At 54.8% G+C, this 16,300-nt stretch overlaps 1 protein-coding gene across 1 annotated transcript in view; it reads right to left on the reverse strand.

Annotated features, from left to right (window-relative positions):
• LOC138354373 (tubulin polyglutamylase complex subunit 2-like) overlaps positions 1-11,758 on the reverse strand; it is a 73,539-nt gene extending 61,781 nt beyond the window's left edge. Inside the window, exons 1-3 of the mRNA XM_069308548.1 lie at positions 11,689-11,758; positions 2,505-2,672; positions 1,151-1,406 (exon numbers count right to left, since the gene is read on the reverse strand). Of these exons, the coding sequence (XP_069164649.1) occupies positions 1,151-1,406; positions 2,505-2,672; positions 11,689-11,758 (494 nt within the window). The remainder of the gene's footprint in view (positions 1-1,150; positions 1,407-2,504; positions 2,673-11,688) is intronic.
• Positions 11,759-16,300: the final 4,542 nt, after the last annotated feature.

The following is a 16,300-nucleotide window of genomic DNA, read 5'->3' on the forward strand; positions in this document are numbered from 1 at the left end:
TCCACGCTCGCCCTCAGTGTTCCACGCTCGCCCTCAGTGTTCCACGCTCCCCCTCAGTGTTCCACGCTCCCCCTCAGTGTTCCACGCTCCCCCTCAGTGTTCCACGCTCCCCCTCAGTGTTCTACGCTCCCCCTCAGTGTTCTACGCTCCCCCTCGGTGTTCTACGCTCCCCCTCGGTGTTCTACGCTCCCCCTCGGTGTTCTACGCTCCCCCTCGGTGTTCCACGCTCCCCCTCGGTGTTCCACGCTCCCCCTCGGTGTTCTACGCTCCCCCTCGGTGTTCTACGCTCCCCCTCAGTGTTCTACACTCCCCCTCAGTGTTCTACACTCCCCCTCAGTGTTCTACACTCCCCCTCAGTGTTCTACACTCCCCCTCAGTGTTCCACACTCCCCCCTCAGTGTTCCATGCTCCCCCTCAGTGTTCTACACTCCCCCTCAGTGTTCTACACTCCCCCTCAGCGTTCTACGCTCCCCCTCAGTGTTCCATGCTCCCCTTTAATTATAGTTATGTTTTGTATTGAAATGTTATTTTAAAAATGTGTTTTTCACATAGAGGGCCTAACGGCTGAGTAAGAAGCGCTCGGGATTCGTAATCCTAAGGTTCCGGGTTCGATCCCTGGCGGAGGCGGAAACAAATGGACAGAATTTCTATCACCGTGATGCATCTGTTCACCTAGCAGTAAATAGGTACCCGGGAGGTACAACTGCTACATGCTGCTTCCTGGGAATGTGTAACCAATAGGAGTAGGCCTGGTCGAGGACCGGGCCGCGGGGACGCTAAGCCCCGAAATCATCTCAAGGTAACCTCAAGATTCACTTTAAATGTGGTGCTCTGGGACAGGAAGCCTGGACATATGGCTTCTCGAGGTCCTCCATGGTCAGTGACGAACCCACAGCAGTTGTCTAACGTCCGGGGGCGTACTATACTGCTTGGTGAACTTAGTCATTATATGAAAAGATGCCCAATCATTTCTGTCCTGCCCGGGAGGTGAACCCGGGATCTTCGGTTGTGAGCCGAAGACGTAGACCACTGTGCTACAGGACCCTGCATAGGGTGGGGATGGGATGCTAAACACTGTAGTGAAGATCATGTTAAGACCGGTCCTATAGTGACGTATATAGTGAGGTTACTCCTTGACACACACACACACACCAGAAACTTACCAAAGCCTTGACAGCTGTCCACCTCGAACATCTTAGAGGAGTGGAAGGTTGGGGGCGGCGTGAGTGGGGGTCGTGACCCCCCTGGGCGGTGCTGGGGGTGTTCTGCAGGAGAGGGGGGGTCCTCAGCCAGGGCCAGGTCGGTGATGGAGGGGGCGAGGGGGTCTCCGCTCCCCCTCCCACTCCCCAGCCTGTTGACCCTCCCCAGTGGGTGGATCTCCATGTTCCCCAGTGGCAGCACCTTCCCTGGGGAGAGGAGAGGCGTTCACAACACAATACGTTAACACCCGTTCGATCTCCCAGTGTGAGGTGGGGTCAGGTTGGACCCCACTGTGTCATGCCTAGGAAACATTTAGTGAAGAATTACATTGATGCTTCTTGAGCACAGGAGTGCCAGGTGTCACAGTAGTGCCAGGTGTCACAGTAGTGCCAGGTGACACAGTAGTGCCAGGTGTCACAGTAGTGCCAGGTGTCACAGTAGTGCCAGGTGTCACAGTAGTGCCAGGTGACACAGTAGTGCCAGGTGACACAGTAGTGCCAGGTGTCACAGTAGTGCCAGGTGTCACAGTAGTGCCAGGTGTCACAGTAGTGCCAGGTGTCACAGTAGTGCCAGGTGTCACAGTAGTGCCAGGTGACACAGTAGTGCCAGGTGACACAGTAGTGCCAGGTGTCACAGTAGTGCCAGGTGTCACAGTAGTGCCAGGTGACACAGTAGTGCCAGGTGTCACAGTAGTGCCAGGTGTCACAGTAGTGCCAGGTGTCACAGTAGTGCCAGGTGTCACAGTAGTGCCAGGTGTCACAGTAGTGCCAGGTGTCACAGTGCCAGGTGTCACAGTAGTGCCGGGTGTCACAGTAGTGCCGGGTGTCACAGTAGTGCCGGGTGTCACAGTAGTGCCGGGTGTCACAGTAGTGCCAGGTGACACAGTAGTGCCAGGTGTCACAGTAGTGCCAGGTGTCACAGTAGTGCCAGGTGACACAGGAGTGCCAGGTGACACAGGAGTGCCAGGTGACACAGGAGTGCCAGGTGACACAGGAGTGCCAGGTGACACAGGAGTGCCAGGTGACACAGGAGTGCCAGGTGACACAGGAGTGCCAGGTGACACAGGAGTGCCAGGTGACACAGGAGTGCCAGGTGACACAGGAGTGCCAGGTGACACAGGAGTGCCAGGTGACACAGGAGTGCCAGGTGACACAGGAGTGCCAGGTGACACAGGAGTGCCAGGTGACACAGGAGTGCCAGGTGACACAGGAGTGCCAGGTGACAGTGCCAGGTGACACAGGAGTGCCGGGTGAGGCGGAAGTGCCAGGTGACAAGAGTGCCAGGTGTCACAAGAGGGGACGGACCTGCTGTGGCGTAGTTCCAGGTGAGTTTGAAGCCGTCGGTGGCGGTGTAGAGGGCCCTGAGTGCCGCCGGCAGGGCTACGTTGTGCCGCTGCTCCCACGCCACCACGGAGGCGCGCTCCACGCCCCCACGCACCACCACACTCACGTCCTGCACGCCCCCCACGCCTCCTGCAACACACGCAACCTTTCTCTTAGTGTCCACGCACATTGCGTCACAAGCAACGCTTGCTCTGTCGCACCCAAATGTTCCCAGAGGCACCTACGCCTCTTGCAACACACACACACGCCGTCTGCAACACCTCCACGTGTCTTGCAAGACGCCCGTGCTTCTTGCAACACACCTACGCCTCGTGCAACATGTGATATGTGCCAGGAATTTATGAACAGTTGTATGTGAGGCGTGTGTGAGGCAGAGTCAATGAGAGTAGCGTTAGGATCGGTATGAGGCTGAGTGTGAGGATCGGTATGAGGCTGAGTGTGAGGATCGGTATGAGGCTGAGTGTGAGGATCGGTATGAGGCTGAGTGTGAGGATCGGTATGAGGCTGAGTGTGAGGATCGGTATGAGGCTGAGTGTGAGGATCGGTATGAGGCTGAGTGTGAGGATCGGTATGAGGCTGAGTGTGAGGATCGGTATGAGGCTGAGTGTGAGGATCGGTATGAGGCTGAGTGTGAGGATCGGTATGAGGCTGAGTGTGAGGATCGGTATGAGGCTGAGTGTGAGGATCGGTATGAGGCTGAGTGTGAGGATCGGTATGAGGCTGAGTGTGAGGATCGGTATGAGGCTGAGTGTGAGGATCGGTATGAGGCTGAGTGTGAGGATCGGTATGAGGCTGAGTGTGAGGATCGGTATGAGGCTGAGTGTGAGGATCGGTATGAGGCTGAGTGTGAGGATCGGTATGAGGCTGAGTGTGAGGATCGGTATGAGGCTGAGTGTGAGGATCGGTATGAGGCTGAGTGTGAGGATCGGTATGAGGCTGAGTGTGAGGATCGGTATGAGGCTGAGTGTGAGGATCGGTATGAGGCTGAGTGTGAGGATCGGTATGAGGCTGAGTGTGAGGATCGGTATGAGGCTGAGTGTGAGGATCGTATGAGGCTGAGTGTGAGGATCGGTATGAGGCTGAGTGTGAGGATCGGTATGAGGCTGAGTGTGAGGATCGGTATGAGGCTGAGTGTGAGGATCGGTATGAGGCTGAGTGTGAGGATCGGTATGAGGCTGAGTGTGAGGATCGGTATGAGGCTGAGTGTGAGGATCGGTATGAGGCTGAGTGTGAGGATCGGTATGAGGCTGAGTGTGAGGATCGGTATGAGGCTGAGTGTGAGGATCGGTATGAGGCTGAGTGTGAGGATCGGTATGAGGCTGAGTGTGAGGATCGGTATGAGGCTGAGTGTGAGGATCGGTATGAGGCTGAGTGTGAGGATCGGTATGAGGCTGAGTGTGAGGATCGGTATGAGGCTGAGTGTGAGGATCGGTATGAGGCTGAGTGTGAGGATCGGTATGAGGCTGAGTGTGAGGATCGGTATGAGGCTGAGTGTGAGGATCGGTATGAGGCTGAGTGTGAGGATCGGTATGAGGCTGAGTGTGAGGATCGGTATGAGGCTGAGTGTGAGGATCGGTATGAGGCTGAGTGTGAGGATCGGTATGAGGCTGAGTGTGAGGATCGGTATGAGGCTGAGTGTGAGGATCGGTATGAGGCTGAGTGTGAGGATCGGTATGAGGCTGAGTGTGAGGATCGGTATGAGGCTGAGTGTGAGGATCGGTATGAGGCTGAGTGTGAGGATCGGTATGAGGCTGAGTGTGAGGATCGGTATGAGGCTGAGTGTGAGGATCGGTATGAGGCTGAGTGTGAGGATCGGTATGAGGCTGAGTGTGAGGATCGGTATGAGGCTGAGTGTGAGGATCGGTATGAGGCTGAGTGTGAGGATCGGTATGAGGCTGAGTGTGAGGATCGGTATGAGGCTGAGTGTGAGGATCGGTATGAGGCTGAGTGTGAGGATCGGTATGAGGCTGAGTGTGAGGATCGGTATGAGGCTGAGTGTGAGGATCGGTATGAGGCTGAGTGTGAGGATCGGTATGAGGCTGAGTGTGAGGATCGGTATGAGGCTGAGTGTGAGGATCGGTATGAGGCTGAGTGTGAGGATCGGTATGAGGCTGAGTGTGAGGATCGGTATGAGGCTGAGTGTGAGGATCGGTATGAGGCTGAGTGTGAGGATCGGTATGAGGCTGAGTGTGAGGATCGGTATGAGGCTGAGTGTGAGGATCGGTATGAGGCTGAGTGTGAGGATCGGTATGAGGCTGAGTGTGAGGATCGGTATGAGGCTGAGTGTGAGGATCGGTATGAGGCTGAGTGTGAGGATCGGTATGAGGCTGAGTGTGAGGATCGGTATGAGGCTGAGTGTGAGGATCGGTATGAGGCTGAGTGTGAGGATCGGTATGAGGCTGAGTGTGAGGATCGGTATGAGGCTGAGTGTGAGGATCGGTATGAGGCTGAGTGTGAGGATCGGTATGAGGCTGAGTGTGAGGATCGGTATGAGGCTGAGTGTGAGGATCGGTATGAGGCTGAGTTGTGAGGATCGGTATGAGGCTGAGTGTGATGATCGTGTATGAGGCTGAGTGTGAGGATCGGTAGGAGGCTGAGATGTGAGGATCGGTATGAGGCTGAGTAGTGAGGATCGGTATGAGGCTGAGTGTGAGGATCGGTATGAGGCTGAGTGTGAGGATCGGTATGAGGCTGAGTGTGAGGATCGGTATGAGGCTGAGTGTGAGGATCGTGTAGGAGGCTGAGGTGTGAGGATCGGTATGAGGCTGAGTGTGAGGATCGGTATGAGGCTGAGTGTGAGGATCGTATGAGGCTGAGTGTGAGGATCGGTATGAGGCTGAGTGTGAGGATCGGTATGAGGCTGAGTGTGAGGATCGGTATGAGGCTGAGTGTGAGGATCGGTATGAGGCTGAGTGTGAGGATCGGTATGAGCTGAGTGTGAGGATCGGTATGAGGCTGAGTGTGAGGATCGGTATGAGGGCTGAGTGTGAGGATCGGTATGAGGCTGGAGTGTGAGGATCGGTATGAGCTGAGTGTGAGGATCGGTTATGAGGCTGAGTGTGAGGATCGGTATGAGGCTGAGTGTGAGGATCGGTATGAGGCCGAGTGTGAGGATCAGTATGAGGTTGTGTGAGGGTCAGCATGAGTGTGAGGATCAGCATGAGTGTGAGGATCAGTGTGAGTGTGAGGATCAGTATCAGTATCAGTATGAGTGTGAGGATCAGTATGAGGATCAGTATGAGGATCAGTATGAGTGTGAGGATCAGTATGAGTGTGAGGATCAGTATGAGGGTGAGGATCAGTATGAGGATCAGTATGAATGTGAGGATCAGTATGAGTATCAGTATGAGTGTGAGGATCAGTATGAGGGTGAGGATCAGTATGAGTATCAGTATGAGGGTGAGGATCAGTATGAGGGTGAGGATCAGTATGAGGGTGAGGATCAGTATGAGGATCAGTATGAGGGTGAGGATCAGTATGAGGATCAGTATGAGGGTGAGGATCAGTATGAGGGTGAGGATCAGTATGAGGGTGAGGATCAGTATGAGGGTGAGGATCAGTATGAGGGTGAGGATCAGTATGAGTGTGAGGATCAGTATGAGTGTGAGGATCAGTATGAGTGTGAGGATCAGTATGAGGGTGAGGATCAGTATGAGGGTGAGGATCAGTATCAGTATGAGGGTGAGGATCAGTATCAGTATGAGGGTGAGGATCAGTATCAGTATGAGGGTGAGGATCAGTATGAGTATCAGTATGAGGGTGAGGATCAGTATGAGGATCAGTATGAGGGTGAGGATCAGTATGAGGATCAGTATGAGGGTGAGGATCAGTATGAGTGAGGATCAGTATGAGGGTGAGGATCAGTATGAGTATCAGTATGATTGTGAGGATCATTATGAGGGTGAGGATCAGTATGAGTATCAGTATGAGGGTGAGGATCAGTATGAGTATCAGTATGAGGGTGAGGATCAGTATGAGTATCAGTATGAGGGTGAGGATCAGTATGAGTATCAGTATGAGTATCAATATGAGGGTGAGGATCAGTATGAAGGTGAGGATCAGTATGAGGGTGAAGATCAGTATGAGGGTGAGGATCAGTATGAGGGTGAGGATCAGTATGAGGGTGAGGATCAGTATGAGGGTGAGGATCAGTATGAGTGTGAGGATCAGTATGAGTGTGAGGATCAGTATGAGTGTGATGATCAGTATGAGGGTGAGGATTAGTATGGGTATGAGGGTGAGGATCAGTATGAAGGTGAGGATCAGTATGAGGGTGAGGATCAGTATGAGGGTGAGGATCAGTATGAGTGTGAGGATCAGTATGAGTGCGAGGATCAGTATGAGGGTGAGGATCAGTATGAGGGTGAGGATCAGTATGAGGGTGAGGATCAGTATGAGTGTGAGGATCAGTATGAGTGTGAGGATCAGTATAAGGCCGAGTGTGAGGATCAGTATGAGGCCAAGTGTGAGGATCAGTATGAGGCCGAGTATGAATAGTAAACATTAGGTATTGAGCGCCAAGTTTAACATAAGGGACACAACACCCACACTACACCTTAGGACACAACACCCACACTACACCTCAGGCCACACAACACCCGCACTACACCTCAGGCCACACAACACCCACACTACACCTCAGGCCACACAACACCCACACTACACCTCAGGCCACACAACACCCACACTACACCTCAGGCCACACAACACCCACACTACACCTCAGGCCACACAACACCCACACTACACCTCAGGCCACACAACACCCACACTACACCTCAGGCCACAACACCCGCACTACACCTCAGGCCACACAACACCCACACTACACCTCAGGCCACACAACACCCCGCACTACACCTCAGGCCACACAACACCCCGCACTACACCTCAGGCCACACAACACCCCGCACTACACCTCAGGCCACACAACACCCACACTACACCTCAGGCCACACAACACCCGCACTACACCTCAGGCCACACAACACCCACACTACACCTCAGGCCACACAACACCCACACTACACCTTAGGACACAACACCCACACTACACCTTAGGACACAACACCCACACTACACCTCAGGCCACACAACACCCACACTACACCTCAGGCCACACAACACCCACACTACACCTCAGGCCACACAACACCCACACTACACCTCAGGCCACACAACACCCACACTACACCTTAGGACACAACACCCACACTACACCTCAGGCCCCACAACACCCACACTACACCTCAGGCCACACAACACCCACACTACACCTCAGGCCACACAACACCCGCACTACACCTCAGGCCACACAACACCCACACTACACCTCAGGCCACACAACACCCGCACTACACCTCAGGCCACAACACCCCGCACTACACCTCAGGCCACACAACACCCACACTACACCTCAGGCCACAACACCCGCACTACACCTCAGGACACAACACCCGCACTACACCTCAGCCACAACACCCGCACTACACCTCAGGACACAACACCCGCACTACACCTCAGGCCACAACACCCGCACTACACCTCAGGCCACAACACCCGCACTACACCTCAGGACACAACACCCGCACTACACCTCAGGACACAACACCCGCACTACACCTCAGGACACAACACCCGCACTACACCTCAGGCCACACAACACCCGCACTACACCTCAGGCCACACAACACCCGCACTACACCTCAGGCCACACAACACCCGCACTACACCTCAGGCCACACAACACCCGCACTACACCTCAGGCCACACAACACCCGCACTACACCTCAGGCCACACAACACCCGCACTACACCTCAGGCCACACAACACCCGCACTACACCTCAGGCCACACAACACCCGCACTACACCTCAGGCCACACAACACCCGCACTACACCTCAGGCCACACAACACCCGCACTACACCTCAGGCCACACAACACCCGCACTACACCTCAGGCCACACAACACCCGCACTACACCTCAGGCCACACAACACCCGCACTACACCTCAGGCCACACAACACCCGCACTACACCTCAGGCCACACAACACCCGCACTACACCTCAGGCCACACAACACCCGCACTACACCTCAGGCCACACAACACCCGCACTACACCTCAGGCCACACAACACCCGCACTACACCTCAGGCCACACAACACCCGCACTACACCTCAGGCCACACAACACCCGCACTACACCTCAGGCCACACAACACCCGCACTACACCTCAGGCCACACAACACCCGCACTACACCTCAGGCCACACAACACCCGCACTACACCTCAGGCCACACAACACCCGCACTACACCTCAGGCCACACAACACCCGCACTACACCTCAGGCCACACAACACCCGCACTACACCTCAGGCCACACAACACCCGCACTACACCTCAGGCCACACAACACCCGCACTACACCTCAGGCCACACAACACCCGCACTACACCTCAGGCCACACAACACCCGCACTACACCTCAGGCCACACAACACCCGCACTACACCTCAGGCCACACAACACCCGCACTACACCTCAGGCCACACAACACCCGCACTACACCTCAGGCCACACAACACCCGCACTACACCTCAGGCCACACAACACCCGCACTACACCTCAGGCCACACAACACCCGCACTACACCTCAGGCCACACAACACCCGCACTACACCTCAGGCCACACAACACCCGCACTACACCTCAGGCCACACAACACCCGCACTACACCTCAGGCCACACAACACCCGCACTACACCTCAGGCCACACAACACCCGCACTACACCTCAGGCCACACAACACCCGCACTACACCTCAGGCCACACAACACCCGCACTACACCTCAGGCCACACAACACCCGCACTACACCTCAGGCCACACAACACCCGCACTACACCTCAGGCCACACAACACCCGCACTACACCTCAGGCCACACAACACCCGCACTACACCTCAGGCCACACAACACCCGCACTACACCTCAGGCCACACAACACCCGCACTACACCTCAGGCCACACAACACCCGCACTACACCTCAGGCCACACAACACCCGCACTACACCTCAGGCCACACAACACCCGCACTACACCTCAGGCCACACAACACCCGCACTACACCTCAGGCCACACAACACCCGCACTACACCTCAGGCCACACAACACCCGCACTACACCTCAGGCCACACAACACCCGCACTACACCTCAGGCCACACAACACCCGCACTACACCTCAGGCCACACAACACCCGCACTACACCTCAGGCCACACAACACCCGCACTACACCTCAGGCCACACAACACCCGCACTAACACCTCAGGCCACACAACACCCGCACTACACCTCAGGCCACACAACACCCGCACTACACCTCAGGCCACACAACACCCGCACTACACCTCAGGCCACACAACACCCGCACTACACCTCAGGCCACACAACACCCGCACTACACCTCAGGCCACACAACACCCGCACTACACCTCAGGCCACACAACACCCGCACTACACCTCAGGCCACACAACACCCGCACTACACCTCAGGCCACACAACACCCGCACTACACCTCAGGCCACACAACACCCGCACTACACCTCAGGCCACACAACACCCGCACTACACCTCAGGCCACACAACACCCGCACTACACCTCAGGCCACACAACACCCGCACTACACCTCAGGCCACACAACACCCGCACTACACCTCAGGCCACACAACACCCGCACTACACCTCAGGCCACACAACACCCGCACTACACCTCAGGCCACACAACACCCGCACTACACCTCAGGCCACACAACACCCGCACTACACCTCAGGCCACACAACACCCGCACTACACCTCAGGCCACACAACACCCGCACTACACCTCAGGCCACACAACACCCGCACTACACCTCAGGCCACACAACACCCGCACTACACCTCAGGCCACACAACACCCGCACTACACCTCAGGCCACACAACACCCGCACTACACCTCAGGCCACACAACACCCGCACTACACCTCAGGCCACACAACACCCGCACTACACCTCAGGCCACACAACACCCGCACTACACCTCAGGCCACACAACACCCGCACTACACCTCAGGCCACACAACACCCGCACTACACCTCAGGCCACCAACACCCGCACTACCCTCAGGCCACACAACACCCGCACTACACCTCAGGCCACACAACACCCGCACTACACCTCAGGCCACACAACACCCGCACTACACCTCAGGCCACACAACACCCGCACTACACCTCAGGCCACACAACACCGCACCTACACCTCAGGCCACACAACACCCGCACTACACCTCAGGCACACAACACCCGCACTACACCTCAGGCCACACACACCCGCACTACACCTCAGGCCACACAACACCCGCACTACACCTCAGGCCACACAACACCCGCACTACACCTCAGGCCACACACACCCGCACTACACCTCAGGCCACACAACACCCCGCAACTACACCTCAGGCCACACAACACCCGCACTACACCTCCAGGCCACACAACACCCGCACTACACCTCAGGCCACACAACACCCGCACTACACCTCAGGCCACACAAACACCCGCACTACACCTCAGCCACACAACACCCGCACTACACCTCAGGCCACACAACACCCGCACTACACCTCAGGCCACACAACACCCGCACTACACTCAGGCCACACAACACCCGCACTACACCTCAGGCCACACAACACCCGCACTACACCTCAGGCCACACAACACCCGCACTACACCTCAGGCCACACAACACCCGCACTACACCTCAGGCCACACAACACCCGCACTACACCTCAGGCCACACAACACCCGCACTACACCTCAGGCCACACAACACCCGCACTACACCTCAGGCCACACAACACCCGCACTACACCTCAGGCCACACAACACCCGCACTACACCTCAGGCCACACAACACCCGCACTACACCTCAGGCCACACAACACCCACACGACACCTCAGGACACAACACCCACACGACACCTCAGGCCACACAACACCCACACTACACCTCAGGACACAACACCCACACTACACCTCAGGCCACACAACACCCCACACTACACCTCAGGACACAACACCCAAGATACACTTACTAAGTGTATCGACAAGACCCAGCGTGAGGTCGGTCACAAAGTTACAGTCCCTCTCTTTCTTGGCCTCCATCACCGTCTTGGGCTCACAAGATCACCGTCTTGGGCTCACAAGATCACCGTCCTGGGCTCACAAGATGACCGTCTTGGGCTCACAAGATTACCGTCCTGGGCTCACAAGATCACCGTCTTGGGCTCACAAGATCACCGTCCTGGGCTCACAAGATGACCGTCTTGGGCTCACAAGATCACCGTCTTGGGCTCACAAGATGACCGTCTTGGGCTCACAAGATGACCGTCTTGGGCTCACAAGATGACCGTCTTGGGCTCACAAGATGACCGTCTTGGGCTCACAAGATGACCGTCTTGGGCTCACAAGATGACCGTCTTGGGCTCACAAGATGACCGTCTTGGGCTCACAAGATGACCGTCTTGGGCTCACAAGATGACCGTCTTGGGCTCACAAGATGACCGTCCTGGGCTCACAAGATGACCGTCCTGGGCTCACAAGATGACCGTCCTGGGCTCACAAGATGACCGTCCTGGGCTCACAAGATGACCGTCCTGGGCTCACAAGATGACCGTCCTGGGCTCACAAGATGACCGTCCTGGGCTCACAAGATGACCGTCCTGGGCTCACAAGATGACCGTCCTGGGCTCACAAGATGACCGTCCTGGGCTCACAAGATGACCGTCCTGGGCTCACAAGATGACCGTCCTGGGCTCACAAGATGACCGTCCTGGGCTCACAAGATGACCGTCCTGGGCTCACAAGATGACCGTCCTGGGCTCACAAGATGACCGTCCTGGGCTCACAAGATGACCGTCCTGGGCTCACAAGATGACCGTCCTGGGCTCACAAGATGACCGTCCTGGGCTCACAAGATGACCGTCCTGGGCTCACAAGATGACCGTCCTGGGCTCACAAGATGACCGTCTTGGGCTCACAAGGTGACCGTCTTGGGCTCACAAGATCACCGTCCTGGGCTCACAAGATAACCGTCTTGGGCTCACAAGATGACCGTCTTGGACTCAACAGTGTCATCGTGTCTTTCTTAACATCATATTGGTTGGGTTGATGAATTATTGCTTTCCAACACATTAAACAACTGTGAGTGCCATAACAGGTGTTTACGGAGCAGTGAACGGTGAAACAGGCGACACACAACTGTATACAGCACTGTTCCTTGGGCGTGTGAGCGTCGCCGTTGCCATGGTGACTGTTGTCGTTAATCAGCTGGTAGGTTCCGGCGGGAATTTTGAAATCTGGGAACGTATTCCCTTCTCGTGTGTTAATGATCCCTTGATAAAAGACCGTAGGTGGCTTACGTTCGGTATTGACCGGGTCAGCAATGTTTGGAAGGCCTCGGCGAGCGGTAGTGGTGACCGTCTCAGCTGTACGCGGCGGCATGATGGGTACTAGTGTGGTTTATTGACCTGTTTTGTTTACGTGTAAGTTGGCATGATTTTACGCAGAGCCTCGCCCCCTTCTCCCTCCCCCACCCTGGCCGCCCACTCCTCTAGCTCCGACCTGACCTGTCCCCCACATACCCTATCTCTCCCTCCCATGTGGCAACCCCCACCTCCCTCGTCCCCTCCCACAAGACCCTGACCCCATTCATCTCCCCCTTTCCCTCAAGATATTGCTCTGTTCTTCCCCTTCCAAAATCCCGTTCTCCTGCACCTCTCTCCCCCTACCATACCACCCCCTCTCCCATTTGGTTTCATCCCCTCCCACCCCCATACACCTCCCCAATATTCTCACTCCATCCTGACCCCTTACATCACCCCTAGTCCCTATCCCCCACCACACCAGCCATGCCACCTCCCCTTGACCTGTCCCTGTCCCTCCCTCGCATGGCACTCCCACCACTCCCTACTCTATGGAAGCTGATATGATATATTCCCTACATATGGAAGCTGATCAGAATTGCATTTCACCTTTGTAAATGAACATTAATGACACTTCGAACACTTTATGTAGGGCATACGTAAATCTGTTTATCTATGTATTTATGTATGTAGGTTAGCTTAGCATTTTAAAAGCACCGAATCACCTTCTGTGGTTGAGTGTTCAATAAACCCTTGAACTATATGTTTAACACATCTCTAACCCTGTCCATGGAGGACAGAAGAAAATGTATATATGCTGGTTAGCATTGTAAATGTGTGGCCACGTCTGTGGTAGAAAATAATAAAAAAAAATAAAAAAAAAATCCCTACTCTCTCTCCTCCCTCCCCCTCTCTCTCAACCCCCCTCTTGTGTGTTGATGGTGGTGTTGCAGGCTGTGACTCGTGTGTTGATGATCACACACAACATGGCCATGTGCTTGCAGCAACACACATTGCGCCACATGAGGGCTCCCCCCCGGACACACGCTCCAACATATGTTGCCCCTCGCAACATTGCCAACCACATATAACAACCTCTAACACGTCGATGCGGATGGACAGATAAGTGTAAAAGACTCACGATGGGAACTGCAGCATGAGTTGCAAGGTTTATGCAACAGAGGCCACACGGAGCTGAATAAAGTCTGGTATTTAAATGATGTTTTGGCTGTCTGAGCTGACTACGCTATCAAGGACATCAATCTCAGCTGACTACGCTATCAAGGACATCAATCTGAGCTGACTACGCTATCAAGGACATCAGTCTGAGCTGACTACGATATCAAGGACATCAATTTGAGCTGACTCCTGTCACGTGGAGGTGGGCCGGGGCTCTGCTAGCACTCAGCTGCTAGGGGCTCAAAAGGCCGAATACTCAGCCCCTCCGACTCCCGGGATTCACCGGAGTCTCCTTGGTCACACAGGAGAGGACCAACATGCCCACCTCCGCAGGTCTTTGCTTCCACCACAAAAGAGGGGTGCCACTGATTCACCCTGGAAGCCCTTCAGACAAACACGGAGAAACTGCTGTTGACAGTTCCGGCCTAGACCCGTGGAGGAGTGAAGGAAGACTCAGGCTCACCTTATAACCATAACCTCCCTGAGTCTTGCCTGCCAGACAAAAAGGTTGCAGGAAGTCCTTTCTCGCCTGTCTTCTTCTATCTTCTTCTTAACAAGGTCGCCAGCTGGGTTATTATATCTGCACCCCAGCAATGCAGTTCAGTGGGTGTATTATATATTGTTTGTAGCCAGAAGATTGCTACTCCCATAGATCTGCTACTAGACTGTCGGCCCAGGGTACTCTCCCAGGAAGGTCTGTGTGGCCTTACCTCTCTCTAGCCACCACGTTACTAGTTGCCACCATTCAGGCACTGATACTGATCGGATGGCTAAGGGTACACTTTTATATAGGTCTGTGCTGTCTTTACCACTCTCCAGGCAATAAGAACTTCTATAGAGAACGTAGTGTTCCCTTGGTGGTACTATGAATAACCCTCATGTATGCTCATAGAGAAATATTATAATGGAGGCACACTTAAGCACAATGATAAAAGTGTGAATTTACTGATGCAAATTACATGAACACACACACAATCACAAGTAATATATGAATATGGAAATAAGGATAATAAGTCTGGAGATCGTCAGCCTCTTCTTCCACGACCTCCAACCACTCCTTCAACTGGGCACAAAGACAGGAGTCCCACACACTCTCACAGGAGGGCCTCTTCACCACGTCGGCGCCTCTCCTTCACTGTCCTGCCATCCATACACACTGTCCCCTCTGACAGTCCTGGACACAAGCTGCCTTGCAGCCTATTCTACTACTAAAGTATTAATGTCCTATTGCCACATACATAAGTAAATATTGTGGCCTAACTAGCCTACTCACACAAGGGGTAATGGGAGGGAAAATGATCTACCTTACATTCCTGGCTCACGACGCCTGTCCCTCGATGGTGTGAGGTTCCCACGCTTCCTGAGTCGATCCTTGACGATCCAGGAACGTTCCACAGGTCCTCAGGTGTCGTGGAGCCTTCGCGTCGTCGCCGTTCCAATCCCTGAGATTCAGCTACCCCAATCCTGGTTCATCGATGGACACTGAGCCAATCACTATTTTCCCACACTCGCCCCTTCCACAAGGCGTTGCTCCTTGTCCTAGGAACGGTGTCGTCCTTCCAAAACCCTCAGTGGATGTGACCCCAGTCACAGCTAGGCCTGCCCGCCACACCTTCCAGACCTCAACGTCCAGCGTCGTCGCCCAGCGTCGTCGCCGAATATTTTCCAAGTTTGGCACTCTTTTGCTCAATAAACTTGGTTCCTTTTTGCTTCCCAGAAGCGCGGGGTCTCCAATACATAAGATGGGCTGCAATAGCCCGCTCTAATCCACTAAGAAAGGCTTGTAGAGCCTCAAATCCTTGAGAGCTGACCGAGGTGCGTCCTCTCGCCTTCACGGTCAGGTCAACTAGCTCTGACGTTGGCGCCGCCCGGGGCACTCGGTGACGTCACGGCGGGCCCTGATTGGTCGCCCGCGACCTAAGTCGGCCAATCCGCGATCGGCTATTGTCCCTTCCAAAACGTCATATCTGCAGTAGGGGATACCCTTTCATTTTATACCAGGGCGCCAATTTCCCCTTACTTACAACTTATAATGTAACTTTCTCCCTTAACTGGCAGCCGGTCTGGTCGCCACACATATCAATAGACTCCCTGAACCTCAGAG

Source organism: Procambarus clarkii, chromosome 62 (assembly GCF_040958095.1).
Source record: "Procambarus clarkii isolate CNS0578487 chromosome 62, FALCON_Pclarkii_2.0, whole genome shotgun sequence".
NCBI lineage: Eukaryota > Metazoa > Arthropoda > Malacostraca > Decapoda > Cambaridae > Procambarus > Procambarus clarkii.